The 16,393-nt window shown below is 38.1% G+C and overlaps 2 protein-coding genes across 4 annotated transcripts; both read left to right on the plus strand.

The window, feature by feature from the left end:
* The first annotated feature begins 1,707 nt into the window (after nt 1-1,707).
* On the plus strand, nt 1,708-6,745 carry LOC103717520 (pentatricopeptide repeat-containing protein At4g21065-like). 3 transcript variants are annotated; one of them, XM_026808620.2, is made up of 4 exons: nt 1,708-3,567; nt 5,223-5,341; nt 5,434-5,599; nt 5,699-6,045. In XM_026808620.2, exon 1 carries the CDS (start codon nt 1,796-1,798, stop codon nt 3,389-3,391), a length of 1,596 nt encoding a protein of 531 aa, XP_026664421.2. In that variant the 5' UTR covers nt 1,708-1,795; the 3' UTR covers nt 3,392-3,567; nt 5,223-5,341; nt 5,434-5,599; nt 5,699-6,045. The 3 variants fall into 3 exon arrangements, with proteins under 3 accessions (XP_026664421.2, XP_017700781.2, XP_038988474.1); XM_017845292.3 differs by having other exon boundaries at nt 5,440-5,599; XM_039132546.1 differs by lacking the exons at nt 5,434-5,599; nt 5,699-6,045 and adding an exon at nt 6,199-6,745.
* Nucleotides 6,746-11,517: 4,772 nt separating this feature from the next.
* Nucleotides 11,518-13,952, plus strand: LOC103699273 (peroxidase 42). Its single transcript, XM_039132548.1, has 4 exons — nt 11,518-11,815; nt 11,979-12,167; nt 12,712-12,877; nt 13,319-13,952. The coding sequence occupies exons 1-4, from the start codon at nt 11,585-11,587 to the stop codon at nt 13,726-13,728; spliced, it is 996 nt and encodes a 331-aa protein (XP_038988476.1). The 5' UTR covers nt 11,518-11,584; the 3' UTR covers nt 13,729-13,952.
* Nucleotides 13,953-16,393: the final 2,441 nt, after the last annotated feature.

Genomic DNA, 16,393 nt, shown 5'->3' on the forward strand with positions numbered 1-16,393 from the left:
TCCTTCATGCAAAATTATTTAGAAATCTTCAAGATTTCGTTTTTTTCATCCTAAAGCCCGAAACTTCTAAATCTAATTCGCTGGATTTCTTCCTCTCGGTCCTTTATTATTTCTGTCTATGATCAACAACATCTGTTTCATTTCCTGAATAAATTTATTAGTATTTGCCAAGTTGTTTAATATTCATAAAATCGTATCAAACCTGATGTTGTAAAGTCCGAATGTGACTTTTAAAACATAAAAAAAACAAAAATACGCAATCAGTGAAAGCCCATATTTTGAAATTATTCTAATAGAAGAACCATATCATCATCTTCTGATTCATGAATCTTATTCTTGCATGAAAATGGTGCACTAAAAAATCTTGAAAAGCAGCTAAGAGGATCCTACAAAACCATCATATTTCATAGTGCCCAAACGGCCAATCCCTTCGGTTATAAAGTCGCCGAAAATAGTCCATCTAGCTATCCTGTATGGAGTGCAATAAATCAAGATTAAATTTGGGCAGAGAGCTCAAAGAGCTTAGAATCAAAACACCATATGTTTACATTTGTCAAATGAAAATGGGCATCAAATCTAAATTTTTGTACATGCAACACAATCTCAAAAGTTATATCTCTGCGTTTATAATAGAAGAGGCAATATTTGGTATGGGACCAAAATAATGTGGAGGTCTTGAACTTGATCGTAAATATCATCATTTGTGACTAGGTTTTTATTGAGGATCAATACTTAACTTCACAAGAAGGCAAACATTCCTACTCTTCTAATATATATTATGTATCTCAACTTGGATGCTATTTACAACCATGAAATGAAGTTCGTGGAAGAAAGTTTGACCTTAATAATTGAAAAATGCCCCTTATAAAATATTAGGCCTTTGTTCTTTCCTTCTCTACACTTTTCTCTCTTTTTTTATGAGGGTTTTTAATGAGGTTACAAAGAAAGTCCCGTTCCATTATCTGATTCTTAATAAGAGAGCTATCTTATGGTTTTCCTAGGGTTCAACCATAACACTTCTTGACATTGCCTATATTGATTGGACAAAAAAATTTCTACCGTTCATGGTGGTCAGTACAAGGCATTTCTAGGGTAGACCACTTTCACAAAGAATGGTTCTTGCCATTTATGTTGAACTTCTCTTTAACATTATCCGACCAAACCTCTTTTAGAACTAAACATTTCGCTCGAACTCTTGCGGTCGGACTCTTCTTGTAAGCTCATGCTATCCTCCTTTGGTAACACCATGGATGCAAATAACTTTTTTCTCATCTAGTAAGTTGAACTTTGTCCATCAATTCTCCAACCAATAAAGGAATTTAAATCTCTCTATATAACATAACTTCCGCTACATACACTAGTGAATAAGGTGTTACCCAAATAAGAAAGTTCTAGCTATTGTGCATGCAAAGACTTATGATGGTGTGTATTTGATACTACTTCTATTATATAACACGAAGATCTTGAGTATTGATATAAAGTCAAGAAATAAAAGCAATATCTTTTAACCAGTCTTTTTAGATAAAATCTTTGGTCATCACAAATAATATCGGAGTAAATTTGGTTCATAGTTTATACGGACTAAATGATAATATTACATCAATCATATAATAGGAAGATTTTGAGCACTTATAAATGACCGAATTCAGAATTTTGGTTCAGAGAGAAGAACAAGCGGATCGTCTCATAGTAGTAGCACTAAGAAAGGATATCCGAGCCTTTGGTTTCATCGTAGCCGTCCATGTAAGTTGATTGCCTGCTTATTTGCATTTCACGCGCCAACCAAAACCGAACCATGCTGCGCGGCTCTATAACGCCCAAGAATCTCGTCATTGTCCTCCGCGCCACCACCTCCATCTCCCGAGCCCGCCTCTCCTCCCCGGCCGGCGACCAAACCCCTCCCTGGATCTCCTCCAACCAAATAATTCAACGCCACCCCCGCCTTCTTGCCCTCGAGACATGCGACTCCCCGCGCCAGCTCCAACCCATCCTCGCCTACGCCATCGTCTCCGGCCTCTTCCGCAACCCCTTCGTCGCCAGCCGCGTCCTCCACTCCGCCGTCTCCTCCTCCCCGCCCCCTGACCTTGCCTTCGCCTCTCTTATCTTCTCCCAGATGGAAAAGCCCAACCTCTTCTCTTGGAACGCCATCATCAGAGCCCTCGCCGCTTCTGAAGACCGCTCCCCTTCGGCCGCCTTCTCCGTGTATGCCGAAATGCTCCAGAGAGGAACTCTCCCAGATAAGTACACCTTCCCTTTCTTGCTCAAGGCTTGCCGCTCTTCTCGTGATCTCTGTTTGGGTAGACTGGGTCATGCTCATGCCTTAGTTCTGGATTTTGTTGCTGATCCGTTCGTGCAGACAGCGATTGTGCGGATGTATTTGTCATGTGGGTGTCTAGGAGATGCACACAAGGCGTTCGATGGAATGCCCCATAGAGATGTTGTCGCATGGACTGCGATGATCTCAGGTCTAATCGACCAAGGTTGCCATTGGGAGGCATTGGAGGTGCTTAATGAGATGAGGTTTAGTGGTTTGGATGCAAGTCCTAATGTTGCTACGATGGTCTCCGCCATGTCGGCATGTGCGAATGTGGGGTCTCTGGTTCATGCCAAGGGCTTGCATTCATATGTGGAGAAAGTTGGCTTAGAAGGGGATGTTTTCATTAGGAATTCATTGATTGACATGTATGCGAAGTGCGGGAGCATTGCTCATGCTGTTCAAGTGTTTCATAGCATGAGTGAGAGGGACTTGCATTCCTGGACAACCTTAATTACTGGCTTGGCTTCACATGGGTTTGGTAAGGAAGCTCTTGATGTATTCTCACAGATGCAAAGGATGGGTGTTGTGCCAGATGCGACCACCTTTGTCGTGGTTCTTTCTGCTTGCAGCCATGCAGGGTTGGCAGTCGAGGGGCTTGAGATTTTTGACTCCATGGAGAGGGTACATGGAGTTGTGCCAGAGCTCAAGCATTATGGGTGCATGGTGGATCTTTTAAGTAGGGCAGGACTCTTAGATCGTGCCTACAAGCTTGTCTCAAGCATGCCCATAGAACCCAACTTGGCGATTCTGGGGGCTTTGTTGAGTGCATGTAGAATTCACGATAATTTAGAGATAGCTGAACTTGTTTCAAAGAAAATTAAGTCAATCTGCAGGTACAAAGGAGGTGTCCATGTGCTTCTATCAAATATGTATGCAAATAAACAACAATGGAATGAAGTAGCTTCAATCAGGGAGATGACAGGAAGGGATGCAAGTAAGCCTCCAGGGTGGAGTTGGATTGAAGTGAGAGGTGTCATTCATGAGTTCTTGGTTGAGGACAGATCACATCCACATTATGAGGAGATGCATTTGGTGTTGCATGGATTGGGGAAATTGATGGAAGAATTTATTTAATATGAGCTCCATTCAGAAGACAATATCTCTGATCTGAGTTTGTCTTGAAACAGTTTGGATTAAAGTTTGATGGTAATAGATTGAACTCTGCTCCATTGATCGTGCTCTCCAGCAATGAGCTATATCCTGGCTAATCAATCAGGGCACAAATGAAAATGGAGGAATATTGTTCTAAGGTACTAAATGAGTAGCCTTACTTTTTTCAGATGATGCAGTTAACCAAGGACTTGAAACAATGATTACACGTTTTGGTAGAACTGGATGGGGGCTGCATTTGGAAGGAATTGTGTTCACTAATTATTTTTTAGTCCTTGAAGAAGAGAAGGCAAATTAGTAATTGGAACCAATCCAAATTTTTCTAACAAAAAGAAGTCCTTGGAGGTTGTAATTTAGCATTATCTTGATCAAAGAATTGAAATTTAGAATTGGATCTAGTATCTTCATGCTAATTAATTCATTCAATGATTGTCTAATACAAGAGACAAATACTCTGGAGCTCTCAAGTGGAAAAAGGAGAGATGTTGATCAATTGCATCTTTCTAGAATTTCAATGGTCCATTTGTCAGAAAAGTGAGGAACGGCCCATGTGTATTGTTTCTTCTTTTTTATTTGTATATTCTGAATTTATAAGACCTAAGTTCCTCCTAACATTGTGACACTAACGCTTTGTAAATACACTTCTGTGTGCATTTTATGTTAATAAGATTCCTCCAAATGGAACTTCAGTTGGTATGCGTAGTATTTAGCAATGCCATATGATATACTTTGTACTGATTGGTAGATTCACCATGTTTTAATTTGAAAGTCAGTAAGAAAGAAGTTGAACAAGGGGAAAAGTTTTAAAGTCCAAAAAAGGAAATACAAGAATACATTTAGTTGATGAAAATATTAAACAAATAAAAAGAACTAGTGTAAATTAAGATATTAATGTATGAATGCATGCAAAATGACTATGGAGAATCTACTAACAAAAACAAAGGGGGTTGACTATAACCAAATGGTTATTGATTGTCAAAGAGCGGGCAAATAATTTATAAATTGTCGAGTAGTTAATAATTTATTTAGTTATATATTGTAAAGAATTCTGTAAAATTTTAGATATAATTTATTTGGAGTCTTGAATGGTGTTTCTAAAATTTTAGATGTTTAGACGTTTGTTTGTCAAGAAAAAAACAGTATACTAAAGTAAAGCTCATGAAGATACTCAATTTTTTTTTGGATGCCGAAGACTAAACTGAGGCTATCATTTTGTATGCCATGGTATTATGAGGATAAAAAAATTAGGCATTGCGCATACAAATCACTAAAAAGATGACTTGCTTTATGTTTATCTTTCAAAAATCACTTTTTGCACATATGCCTCTCTTTTTACCTTGTATTCGAGTGTTGTTCCTTCCATTAAATTTTGACAATCAATAATAATATGTAGCCATTTAATTGTAAACTGTCAACATTATCCATTTTTTGTTTAATCTATCACTTTGATTGATAGAATTAATTCTATCTAAAACACTTTTCAGCTTATCAGCAAGTACTTTATAAATTATGTTGTAAATGACATTGCATGAGCTAATAGGGCGATACTGAGTCATATTTCTGAATTTCTGATTTTTTGGGAAGTCCCTTGTAAGGATTCTATTCATGTGATTTGTTGGTGGGTTCACTGATCTCAAAAACAGTGTCAAACTTTTAGTCTAGAAAAAGTAGATATTTTTTAGAATAGCTAAATACATGAAAAATATTTTATGGAGCACTTGTACAATCGCCCCCTAAACTTTTTTTATGCCCATTTTTATCATCTCATACTGATGGCAATCATTCTTATTTTTAGAGAGAGTGGGCATTCTCTTGGACCATGTTGTCTCTTACAGAGACAAAAGCTTCCTGCTCCTGAGAGATCCAGGCCATGTACAGACCGTCATCAGGGGTTCCACAACTTGGTATGAAACTGTAAGTGCTCGCACTGCCAAACATGTGTTTTGGCAATTTATGTTGATAAAGACAATAATATCAATTCTATTACTAATACGAATAATACTTAGTAACAGTGGTCAAGCAGAAGAGGTGGCTTTGATAAGACAATCGGATTTTTGTAAGGATATGATAAAAAGATCCATGCGTACTCAAAGACATAAAACAGTTACTAAATTCTTTGGATATCTCTGTCTGATGAGACTGGATCTTCTATGCATAAAGAGTGGTTAGATGGTAAAAACGGCTATTTTTATCCCAATTCACCACCCATCAAACTCTAGATTTCTGATTCTGGAGAAGATTGTACCTAAATTTTGAACTCTTTTCATCCAGGTGGCTTCCATAGAGGTGAGAGGACGTGGACTTGGGCAGTGTTCTTATCAACTAAAGCCTTCCTATTTTCCAGTTTCCCCACATGCATGTTCCAATTTCCTATTAATAATGTATACATAGGGTGGGAAATAGGCCCAGGCCGACCCAAGCCCAAATCCTGGAGCCCAGAACGAGGCCCAAATATCGAGCCCAGAACAAGGCCCAAATCCTCGAGCCCGGAACCAGGCATGAGCCTAGCCCGAGGCCCAACCCACCAACCACTCTCTCTCTCTCTCTCTCTCTCTCTCTCATTGTTTTCAACTCAATTAGAATTACCAAGCTGCTCAATTAAGCTTGTATTGGAATCAGTTCAAAATTAAGTTCGAGTTGAGCTCAAAATAATGATAGATAAATCAAGCGTGATCTCAAATTCAGGTTCAAAATTAATTTTTAATTGAACTTGATTAGACTCAAGGTCAACGAACCTCATCTCAATTAATTACGTGGATGCTCTTGTTTAGTTTAAGCACTGGCGGTGGACTTATGTGCGTGGTGCCGTGCCAAATTGTTTTCATGGGGAGCAATCGAGGATCATAGCTGGATCGACGTGCGAGGATAAGATGATGTGACATGCAAACAAGTCAGGATGCTACCTCCCAGATTTTATGAAAGATAACAAATAAAACCCAGATATACTCTTACTAAAAGTTAAAGTTGGAGAACGTATACCACTTCCAGCCGAACAACAGGGAATCGCTACAGGTCTGTACACTGACAGAGCTAACAGTCCCATGCTAAAGTGGCAAAATCATATCATCTTGGGAGGATCCGGCACCATTAATATCTTGCATGGGATTCAAGAAATTTATAATCTCGAGGATTCAGAAACAGTCATCACTTCAGAGATTCATAATCAGAGATCTAATCATCCATTGTTGATGGATATTTGGAGGATTAAATCCAGCATTGTTTCATTTGCTGCAAAATATGTTTTCAGGGAGACTTACAGAATAATAGACTGGATGGCGACCACTTATATTGAATCAGTATTGAGAAACCTTGTCTTTATTACTGGACTATCTTCAGCTTTATTACTGACTATTGCAAGTGGTTGTATTTATTCAAGAGCATGGTAAAGCTATCAGGAAGAAAGAAAAAAAAAGGGCAGCAAAATCAATGTCAGCATGGGAATCGAAAGCATATCTTCTTCCCTGTCCAAACAAATAATAAAAAAAGAAATCTAGCATTCAGTGCTCAAAGGCATGATCTAAAACGGGTTGTACTACTTACATATCATCTGCCCACATCTTACCAAACTCTATGTACGTCCAATTTAATAGCCCTTGCGAAGCTGGTTATAATACGCTGTATTCTTTACCACAGCTAATGCCAAGGCCCCAACCTCACTGAGATTTTGCTTGTCAAGTCCATCTTGCTCAAAAATTTTTGAAAACTCGGTTCATTTGACCTTAAGACTAATTAAATAATACATATTTATTTCAGTTGAAATTTTGAAATTTCAGTTGAATCAAATCACCGATCCATCCGAAAATATGATTGTCAGATTACTGAGTTGGATCATTAAGTTTTGAATGGGGTTGTTTCACTTAGAATTGTTCGATTCAGTAGCTAATTCAATTAGCAAATCTACCAATTCAATCCATATTTGATCATTGAGTCAGATCATCAAGTCCAGTGACTCTATATTTTAAAGTAAATATCTACATCCGTTTCATGTTCTTAATGAAATGGACAATATAGAACTACATAAACCAAAACAAGTAGGACGTATATCAAATTTTAGTGATCTTGACTAGGATCATAAGTATACATCAAATGTTTCTACCTCTTGAATAGATTATATTCTTCGGGCGTGACATGTGCCAAATAGAAGACTATATAACAAAATATTTTTTTGACTTTTTTTAATTGAAAATAAAAATGCCTTTGATGACTTGCCCATGGAAGCATACATTGAACTTTTTTTCAAACCAAACTAGCTCTTTTCTGCTGCCTATAAAACATATTTTATTCCCCTACTAACAATAGTACATCAGGGAATTATTTGAGTCTGATGTCACACACCAGGAAATGTATGTGATAAATAGAGCTAATTAATGGTGTTTAAATTACTTTAAGATGCCCATAAACCATAGTCCATAGATGCATCCATCGCTTGGAACGAATGGAAAAAATGCACGGAGTTTTCTTGATTAGGATTTCGACAATTACTATATAAAATACATATTTAATATTTTAATTTATCGATCTGAGATAACACCAAAGTTTACCCATTTTTTGGGCCAGGTACAACAGTTGCAATTATTCATTTATTTCAAAGTGAAGATGGAAATCATCATAATTAGTCATCTTAGGTATCCAATAGTTCCATCATTAGCCTTGCATAGAAAATATAAATATTTAAGATGCATAAAGTATCTCTTATTATGTTGTTTGATTAAGAAAAATCTTTATGGCAGCAGCTCAACATTGAGGACAAGGTTGTTTTGAATGGGTGGGCAAAGGATATGGTTCCTATTCTGGTTAGGAAACCCACGCCACCTCCAATTCTAGGTCCTCATGATCCCTTCCTCCTTATTGTTATTTTCCTAGTTTCCTAATTATCTTCCTCGTTTTCTAGTACGTGTAAGAATTAGTGTTTTTTTTTTTTTTTTTTTTTTTTAACTATGAATATATGTAAGGCCCATAGGCTAGGGATTCAAGTATTGGAATTTAATAAAATTTGCCTATTTTCCTAAGAGGTTTCAGTCCTCACAAAGGGGTGAAATATTTTTTTCTTCCACTTTTTCCTTCTATTTTTTTCTCTTTTTTTTTTGCTTATAATATCATCCCTATAATATAAACCGACCCCAAAGTTTATTTCATTACTGAATGGGAAATTAATTTATGCTTCAAGAAATCTATAGTTAATATTACTTTTTCAATTCATTGACTATAAATTTCAAGTTATTTCAAGTTCAGAGATGGCGAGGAATTCAACAAAGAGATAAATAATATTTCTATATTTAATACGGGTAGAAGAAACATATTCTCTTTACATATGGAACTTTAGAGTACCTATATGCTAACACCGTATGGTTCTGATTCGATCCAACCTATTGCTTACCCTACAATGTTTCAACTTAAAGCTTATTTAAGTAATGTAGCAGAATTTGGACTAAATTTCCTGTTGTGAAGCTCATTTGAGCATGATCCATATCAACACAACACCCTCAGTCCAAATCCTATGGAAAGAAAAAAAAAAAAAAAGTTCTTCATAATTTTTTTTCCTACAGGCCAACAGACCTACAAGCTGGAAGGGCTAACAAATCCGATTTCTATAAAATTTTACCCGATCCAATCCATGCAATCCACTCCATCTAACTCATTCTATTTTGTTCCGTGGCTATCTTTAAGTTGCTGCGATCTCTGCCCAACTTCATTATAACTTTACCTTGTCAATGGTGCTTGCCTTCTCTGAGAAAAATCCTCACTTAGATCCTTGCATCTCATAAAATGGTGTATATAAAAAATAGTCCAAAGTCGGTGTTTCTTTCATGAAAGCCCGCACTTGTACCCATGCATCCCATAATATAGTACATATGCAGGTCCCGAAGAGTTCAGAGTCCAACTCCATTTGACCCTTTTACTTGTACAGGCTTTAATGTGCTTAGGAAAAGAAACCACCCCACTTCCATAAAAAACAATGCAGGAAGGAAACGTTAGAGACACGGAGGGAGACACTTTGCATCTCACCATCACATGTATTGTTTTCTGCTTTCTTACATCTGATTCTTTACATCTATCCAGTTCCATCTATCCTTTACATATTTGCATCCATTCTTTCACATCTACCCAGTTCCATCCCCTGCTCGATCGAGCTAGCACTACAGAAAAAATATCCTTTTCCGACTTTTGACTGCCGACGCTAGATAGAAGCGCCAGTAATTTTAGCTCCGGCACCAAAATTTATCGATGCTTTAGTAAACAATGCTAAAGAGCGTCGTTGGAGTTAACCTAGCCTAAGAAGACACTTATAAGTATCGTCGGAGGCCATACCCTATGAGTTCACCTGGCCTAAGACGACGCTTATAAGCGTCGTCGGAGGCCTAGACCTAAGACGACGCTTATAAGCGTCGTCGGAGGCCATCCTCAGATGTCTGCCTGGCCTAAGGTGATTCCTATAAGCATCGTCGGAGGCCTAAACCTAAGAGGATGCTTATAAGCGTTGTCGGAGGCCACATGTCCATCTGGCCTAAGAGAGAGTTGGAAGATTAAACATCTTATGTGCTAATCATTTAACTGCCTATACATCAACATGAACATTTCCTGGTCAAATATTGCTTGCTCCATTTAATTGTCGACAGAAAACTTAATTACTTGCGTTCCAGATGTAGTTGTAGAAGTACAAAAATTCTAAAACTTAATTACTTTCTTTTTTTCCCCTGAAAGAAAAGGAAAGCCTGTGGTATGTGGTATTAATTATTGGCTATTTCTCCATTCTCTTGGATGGTTATATAAGTTGAAAGACCGAACATATCATGCACATTAGTGCGGATGGGTCCAGACTCATTGCGAGCATGTGAGCCACTTATAGATGCTATCATATTTTTCTACTACTACTTTATGAAAAGAGTAGAGCACCATCATGATGTTTATATCCTCTCATCCCTTTGCGCTTAAGTTTTTCTTTCTAATGTTGTTGCAATATATTTTCTTTTTTCATGATTTTAATGGTTTGGATTATTTGTTTCAATTAAACATCATTAGTTAAGGCAATTCATACATGTTGCAATAATTATAAAAAAGAAGTCGCTTTTGGCTGCTACTGTGCTTGAAAGCTTCATTTCCTCGCAATGGGCAAAAGCAAAAAGAATCTTGTAATTAATAATAGAGGCCTCCCTGCTGTCATGATTCCTACCTTATTTTGTTCTGAAAATAATAAATCAGTTACTACCCATGCTTAGTTTTCGTTTTTTTTTTGTTTTGAGAAAAGGAAAACACTATTTGTACTCAAATTTTGGACAGTTTTGATGGGACAGCTAACATGGCAAGATGAGTGTGGTTGTTCCTGTCTCAGCCATGTCTTCATTCTGAAGCATAGAATTATAAAGTTCACTCATTACAGTTCTTTTCCCCTCCTACTAGTTCCCCTCCCCAGCACAACTGATCCTCCAACATATTGGTTCTCATAGTGATTCTCTTTTTTGATTTAATTGACAACTTCCAGACCATTGGAAGAGTCAAAGGTTACCACCACGATTTTCTGAACACCAATCGCTAAAGCTTAGGCACCTAATTTGGAAGTATTTATTGTAATCCTAAGTTAGTTTAGAAGGTTTCAAATTCTTGTTGTAATCCTCATCCTTCTAGATATGGCAGCTTCTGTATAAATATTTATATTAATGAATGAATATATGTGGTTCATTTTCTTTTAATTTTAGCGTTCATATTTCTTCCATACAGACCAAAATTCCAAAAGAAAAGAGTCCAAAATTCCACTCCAATCGACTCTTTTTTTATTCTCTAACTACAATACTTAAGGTGCTTGGAAAAAGAGAACCAACGGTCACAAGTATGTAAGTGCAGCAAATGCAGTGTCAAACTGGAAGCCAGACGAGAACACGAGACGACGTTGTTTTACTCAGCCCACTTGTAGTGTCCTCCGGGTTTCCTCATTTCAGTTCCTTTTTTTACGTATGACTCAAAAAAATTTGTAGCTTAAAGTATTTAAACCAACTAAAATGTAGGAGATGAGGTTAGTTTTTTCAAGAAAAAATAAAATTAAATTAAAACTCCAACACTTTTTACGTTTATTCTTTCACCATCTCCCTAATCCTACCCTCCGCTTTATTTAAGACCCAAGGAGGGGGCGTCGTAGGAGCACAGATTGAGTGGGATAGAGGGATGGGTTCTTCTTGGGGTCTTCTCTTCCTTGGTTTCCTCTCCTTGACAGCAGTGGCACTTGGGGAGGATGAGGTGGGGGCAAAGCACTCCGGCCTTGTGATGGACTTCTACAAGGAGTCATGCCCGCAGGCAGAGGAGATCATAAGGGAGCAAGTCAAGCTGCTCTACAAGCGCCACAAGAACACGGCCTTCTCCTGGCTTAGGAACATCTTCCATGACTGTGCTGTCCAGGTCCAAAAACTAGTCCCAAAAGAAAAGGAAATAAAAAAAAAAAATAAAGATCAAAAGAGAATAGGCTATTTTGTGCTCAAGAAAAAGAAGGAATAGTTTTTTTTTTTTTCTTTGTGGGGGTCAGGTTTAATGTTAGGTGTGTTTGATTTGCTTTTTGTTGCAGTCTTGTGATGCCTCACTGCTGCTGGACTCTACAAGGAGGAGCCTTTCTGAGAAGGAGATGGATAGGAGCTTTGGTATGAGGAACTTCAGGTACCTTGACACCATCAAGGAGGCTGTGGAGAGGGAGTGCCCTGGGGTGGTCTCTTGTGCTGATATCTTGGTCCTCTCTGCCAGGGATGGCATTGTTGCAGTATTGCTCTCTCTCTCTCTCTCCTCTCTCTCTCTCTCTCTCTCTCTGTGTTGCTTCAAAGAGGAGAAAGAAAAAGAAAAGAAGAAAAGATCTAGTTTGTATATGCGTAGTGTTTATAGTAACTGAACTATTTTTCATACTGAATCCTGGACACCTTTGTTGTCTTAGATCTGACACAGCCCATGGATCCCATGGATCTCATGGGCATGGTTATGAAGACAAGCTAATCAGCATCTCCTTATCCTCCTATTTCCTTTTATCATATTTCTATGATTTAAGCCTTGTGGAAGGCCTCATCCTTTTGAGTTCCATGGATCTCTTGGTTCTTTCGAGAATGAAAGCTATAGGCCTCATAAATTTGTCAGACGTCAACATCTCTTTCCTGAAGGACGACATAAAACTCGATAAAGCAGACTGTCCGTTACCCTATCTTCAGCACTACTTCTGTAATTCGTCTTGTTTTCTTTCTCATATGTGATAAAAGCTTTTGACTCATGCCATTAACGCCATCATTTTTCCTCTCTTTTTTTTTTTGCGGCTGAAGCTTGGGGGGCCATACATTCCTCTCAAGACAGGGAGAAAGGATGGGAGGAGAAGCAGAGCTGATCTACTCGAACAATACCTTCCTGATCACAATGAGAGCATCTCTTCAGTCCTGGACAAGTTTAGTGCCATTGGCATTGACACTCCCGGCGTTGTCGCCCTCCTTGGTATTATTCCAACCATATATATATATATATATACACATACCTATATTTTGATCCATGGCATTATAATGCAGTTCTCATCATGGATAGATGCACTGAAAGCATGTACTCATACATGCATTCATGTTAAACCATACATTAGCTGGCAAATACCTAAACATGAAAAGACTATGCTATCCTTGCTCTGTCTTTTGAAGCATTGCAAAGATTGGATATCAAAGCCTACTGTGGAGCTTTTTTTTTTTTTTTTGGCCATTAGTGGGTTACACCAATTGCTTGGAGTACGTAAAACAGTCATTTTACATGTCAGATCCAGTTCATTGCACTCACATCGATCCCTCTCAAGCATCATTGCTCCAGTAGCAACAGTAGATAGCTCCAAAATTATTTCGTCACCAAGGTACTCCACCACCATTATTTTGTCCTCGATCCTCCTGTTTGCAGGATCCCATAGCGTGGGACGCACCCACTGTGTGAAGCTGGTGCACCGGCTCTACCCGGACGTGGACCCGGATCTGAACCCTGACCACGTCCCTCACATGCTGAAGAAGTGCCCGGATCCGATCCCTGACCCCAAGGCCGTGCAATACGTGCGCAATGACCGTGGCACGCCGATGAAGCTGGACAACAACTACTACCGCAATATCCTCGACAACAAGGGCCTTCTCCAGGTCGACCACCAACTAGCCTACGACAAGAGGACCCGGCCGTTTGTGAAGAAGATGGCCAAGAGCCAGGACTACTTCTTCAAGGAGTTCTCCAGGGCCATCGCCGTCCTGTCGGAGAACAACCCGCTCACCGGAGACCAGGGCGAGATCAGGAAGCAGTGCAATGCTGTCAACAAGCTCCATTAGATGGATAAGCCCAGCCAGTTCCCCATGGAAGTTAATTTGGGAGATGGGAGGGAAAATAAGTTGGTGTTGCTTTGATGTGTTCTAATTGGCTATAAGTAGTAGAGTTGGGGGGTCAGTTTGGAGGATGGATGTACGCAAAGGATGGTGGTGATGGTGTAATGGTGAATGCATGGATGTGTAATAATTTCATTTCATCGTGGTGCACCTTCATGGTTTATATTTGATGTTGGTCTTGCCCATGGTTTTAAGGAATGTGGTTATTTACGTGATTTTAATGCCACTCCAGTGGTTTTTGAGAGACCATGCATGGTGAAGCTAACCAATTCCATATTGCTGTAATATGGGCGTTATTAATTACCAGTTTTAGTGGCGTATGACATGGATATAAACAGTATTCCTGTTAAAATATTGAAGGCAAGCATCCTCCATGGATTACTATCATCTCCCAATGTTAGCTGATCTCAAGCATGACATAACCTATATTTCAATCCTTATTTAATATAAAAAAAAGTAAATTATCAAAAAAATATATTTATATTTATTACACTTACGATTAAATTAACGGTGTTAATGAATATGATACTAAAAAATCCATTAATTAAGATTGTCTAATATCTAATCTTTAAAAACCTTAAATTAATATCTTAATTGTAATGGAAGATAAACCAGCTTTGTTCTATTGACCGAAATCTCGAAAATCTCAGTTCTAATAAATCATCTGAAAATTCAGAAAATATTAGTTTTTTCTCTCTTTTTTCCTAGACGTTCGATCTGATTGGAAATAAAATGAAATCTTAGTTGATCGAGATATATCGGCACCCTCTCATGATAAAAGTCATATATAATGCAATACAATTCTATAAGAATTTACATTTACTTCCGGTCATAACATATGGTTGGTCAAATTAAATAATTATCACGGGTTACTTCAACCGCTATAATAACGCCAGTCTACTGAAACAAATAGCCATTACTTGCTCTATCTTTTTCTGTGCTGGGGTTGGATGGAATGCATGTGCTTTAGAAGGACCGAGTAATGATGGAGGAGGAGTTGGAGTGGCGTCCGCACTTTGAAGGCCGCGGGCAAAGGTGGGTGAGCGAGGGACAAGGTCACGAGGTTCACGGCTTCCATAGCGGATGCCACCACCCGTTTGCACTAATAACTAAAAGAATAAAATTCTACTGTTACTTTAGTTATATTTGTTGGTGGGTTTTAGAGGTGCAGTGCCAAGATTTGGAGACACCCAAAATCACAATATCACAAGTTGATTTACTATAGATAAACTCACTTAGGGCTGGAAGTGGTTGATCCAAGAATTGCCCAGCTCGTCTTTGAGCCATAATTGACCTTGAAGGGAACTTCAGGCCAGCCTATTTTAAGCCCTACCATAGTTATGTATTAAGTCTTGTTCCAACAATTTAGGATTGGCTTTACAACACCTCATCCGCAATATTTCTATTTGGAGCTAATGCAAATGATATTTCAAAAGTTTTCGTAGTATTCTTGCAATGTTGTTTCATGATTACTTGGAATTTCTCCTCTTCCAAAATTATCCAGCAAAGATTAAAATCCATCTTTAGTAGAATCAAGAACTGCCAGGCTTGTGTTGGAGCTATAATTGACCTTGAATGGAACTCTAGGCCAGCCTGATTTGAGCCCTACCTATAGTTACGTGTTAGGTCTTATTCTAACAATTTAGGATTAGCTTTATAGCACCTCATCCGCAATGTTTCTATTTGGAGCTAATGCTAATGATATTTCAAAAGTTTTCGTACTGATTCTTGCAATGTTGTTTCATGATTGCTTGAATTTTCTTCACTTCCGAAATTATCCAACAAAGATTAAAATCCATCTTTATTATAATCAAGAATTGCCATGCTTGTCTTTGAGCCGTAATTGACCTTTAATAGAACTCCAGGCCAGCCTGATTTGAGCCCTATCTATAGTTATGTGTTAAGCCTTATTCCGACAATTTAGGATTGGCTTTACAGCACCTCATCCGCAATGTTTCTATTTGGAGTTAATGCTAATGATATTTCAAAAGTTTTCGTACAAATTCTTACAATGTTGTTTCATGATTGCTTGGATTTTCTCCTCTTTCAAAATTATTCAACAAAGATTAAAATCCATCTTTATTAGAATCAAGAACTACTAGGCTTGTCTTTTGAGCCATAATTGACCTTGAATGAAACTCCAGGCTAGCTTGATTTGAGCCCTACCTATAGTTATGTGTTAAGGCCCTGTTTGGGGGAGCTTTTGGAGGGCCAGAAAGCACTTTTTGGCCCTCCAAAAGTACTTTTAGATGAAAAACTGTGTTTGGTAAATTTTTCAAAAAGCTGTTTCAGCTTTTGCGGGAAGCTGAAAATAGCTTTTGGGAGGAAGCTCCAATTTGAAGCTTTTGGGAGGAAGCTGTTTCAGCTTTTTCGGAAAGCTATATTTTTGATAAAAATGCCCATATTAAAATAACATAATTACATAGTTTATCTCTTTATAAACCTAAAAATCTGCTGGAGCCAAGAACCCAAGCCATCAGACTCCCTTCCGTAAGAAAAGGTATTTTTCTTTTCAATTTTTGTATGCATCTCTTGAACCATATTTTAGAAGGAAAAAATTTTAATCCTTTTCCATACCTTCCAAAATCAATCTATTATTTTTTTTTTATCA

The sequence above is a fragment of the Phoenix dactylifera genome, chromosome 12, assembly GCF_009389715.1.
Source record: "Phoenix dactylifera cultivar Barhee BC4 chromosome 12, palm_55x_up_171113_PBpolish2nd_filt_p, whole genome shotgun sequence".
NCBI classification, from domain to species: Eukaryota; Viridiplantae; Streptophyta; class Magnoliopsida; order Arecales; family Arecaceae; genus Phoenix; species Phoenix dactylifera.